This window comes from Salvelinus alpinus, chromosome 1 (assembly GCF_045679555.1).
Source record: "Salvelinus alpinus chromosome 1, SLU_Salpinus.1, whole genome shotgun sequence".
Lineage (NCBI taxonomy): Eukaryota > Metazoa > Chordata > Actinopteri > Salmoniformes > Salmonidae > Salvelinus > Salvelinus alpinus.
This window is the reverse complement of record NC_092086.1, coordinates 41,528,697-41,531,125: the sequence shown is the minus strand read 5'-3', so window position 1 is coordinate 41,531,125 and position 2,429 is coordinate 41,528,697. Positions and strand designations below refer to the sequence as shown.

Here is a 2,429-nt window from a genome sequence, read left to right as displayed (position 1 = left end):
TATCCAATCAATTCCCTTTGCCAATCTTGACAGCACGCGTGTGGGCTGATTCGGTTTGCATGGCCAGTGCACAGGGTGAGTGGAGATTTCGTTTATGGACCAATGGAATAGTCTAAAATAAACAGACTCCGCCCACCCGGGGCACCGGGCCATGCAACACGAACTAGCCCAATGTTTGGTGTGTATATAAAACGGCATGTTACTAGCTGCTCACTCAGAGTGAATTTATCACATAGAACAACATACCCTGAACGCAACCTTATGTGTGGGTATAAAGTTAGTTTTTTCTTATACAAGGTTGAAATAGATAGTTCAAGCCATTGGATCACGTCAATACTGCGGTCATTCATCTGTTGACAGCCTTCGTGGACCACTGCTCTGTTCTACATCTTGGATTTTCCCTCACACTTTTAGAAGTGAAATTATTTTTTAGTTTTGAACTGGGGGGTCATTGCTGAAAAAGAGGGGTGCTTGCGTTGATGCGTAATCCTACTTTTTGCTGACACCGTCATTTGTTGACCAATATCCTGAGACTGTTTAAACACAACTGGTAAGCTCACTTTCCTACGACTTTATGTCTACAAAAATGGAGCAGCCTTTTTATCATGACGACTCTTTTATCTCGGCTTATGGCCACTCTGATGCTGCATTGCACGACTACAAACTCCTAAAGCAGAATATGAATATGAACTTGACAGAGCCATATCGCAACCTCAAGTCTGACTTGTACCAAGCAGCGCACCAGGATGTCGGGTCACTGAAGCTTGCTTCCCCTGAACTCGAAAGGCTTATCATCCAAAACAGTAACGGTATAATTACTACTCCCACCCCAGGCCAGTACTTCTACAACCGGAGCATCACCGATGAGCAGGAGGGCTTTGCGGAGGGCTTCGTGAAAGCCCTGGACGAGCTCCACAAGATAAACCATATGCCCATGGCCCCGCCCAACGTGTCTATTGGAGCGGGTGGTGTGACGACCTGTTCGGCGGCGGCCTCTAGTGTCTTCGGCTCCTCCCTGCAGCCCGAGCCTCCAATTTACACAACACTGAACGCTTATTGCCCAAACACTAACCTCTCTTCCGCATCCAGTTACCCCAGTACCACCATCAACTACTTACCGCCGCACCACCAGCAGAGCCATCACCAACAGACCTCGACGCACGCGTCACACCCCTTTCAGTACTCTCTACCTGGCGCTGGGGTCCATCCACAGCGCCTTGTGGCTTTCAAAGAAGAACCACAAACCGTCCCTGATCTACACAGCAGCGACGGTTCCCCGCCAATGTCCCCAATCGACATGGAAAATCAAGAGATAATCAAGGCCGAGCGGAAGCGGCTTAGAAACCGACTAGCAGCAACCAAATGCCGGCGCCGCAAACTGGAGCGCATCTCCCGACTGGAGGACAAGGTGAAAGTTCTGAAGTCGGACAATGCTGGGCTCTCCAACACAGCGACTGTGCTTCGTGAACAAGTCGCCCAGCTCAAACAGAAAGTCCTGACACATGTAAGCAGCGGCTGTCAGCTGATGTTGACGAGCAAAATGGAGGCATTTTAAATGGAGAGGCGAGGGCATTACGCAGAGTAATTCATGATTTAGAAGTGACAACACTGGAGGAATGTTCTACATGAACAGCACTGGAAGAGGCCATATACCGGCAGGCTATTGTTGGTAATGACAACACGGCCACAGGCTGTGTGTAGGCTGCTCTCATTTCGGGTAAAAGACTGACAAATGGTACTTCCGGATGCTGGACACCGCACAAGGGACCATATAATCCAAATACATGACAACAGGAACAGCATCCAGACTGAACATAGACACTGACACTGAGTGACTACAAAAACAAACCAGAGACCACTTGATAGGCTGGTTTTGATACCTAATCAATGGAAATGTTATTGTATTGTTTGTAATTTTGCATATCATCATGCAATGCTGCATTCATTAAATGTTTAAGTTATTGTTTGCCAGGTTGATCCTGACAAATTAATATTGTCATGTTTACAATGTATTTTTTATTTGTGCGATGTATATTTAATTAAGTAAAGTCTCTTTTCAAAACGATTTTGGCTTCATGTTTGTCTATTGGTGTCATTCATGGTGTTTGCTAAAAATGCGACTTGGAAATTATATTGGTCGTTGAATGATGGCTATATGCGCAGAGGATTTTACACATTTACTGAAGTCTAGTGTTATGCATGAACAACAACCTTAAGCGTGTGAATTAAATGGCTAGTTTTCATTGAAGATGGGTTTAGGTCATGCTCCTTTACAGTGAGAGATTCGATGCTATTAGACTACCTTTTACGCACAGGGTGTCCATATAAGGACTCTTCTGGTAGATTACGTCACTGTGAGCGAAGCTTTCTGGGAACTCCCGCCTTCCTTACAAATTGGTTTCATTCCACTTCATCTAACACTTAGTATC

At 45.7% G+C, this 2,429-nt stretch overlaps 1 protein-coding gene across 1 annotated transcript; it reads left to right on the top strand.

The window, feature by feature from the left end:
* The first annotated feature begins 218 nt into the window (after nt 1-218).
* On the top strand, nt 219-2,065 carry LOC139576177 (transcription factor JunB-like). The gene has a single exon (XM_071401935.1). It carries the CDS (start codon nt 575-577, stop codon nt 1,553-1,555), a length of 981 nt encoding a protein of 326 aa, XP_071258036.1. The 5' UTR covers nt 219-574; the 3' UTR covers nt 1,556-2,065.
* The last annotated feature ends 364 nt before the right edge of the window (nt 2,066-2,429 follow it).

What these genes read in the sequence shown, in the direction of transcription:
- LOC139576177 (XM_071401935.1), top strand. Translation starts at nt 575, where the DNA reads ATGTCTACAAAAATGGAGCAGCCTTTTTATCATGACGACTCTTTTATC.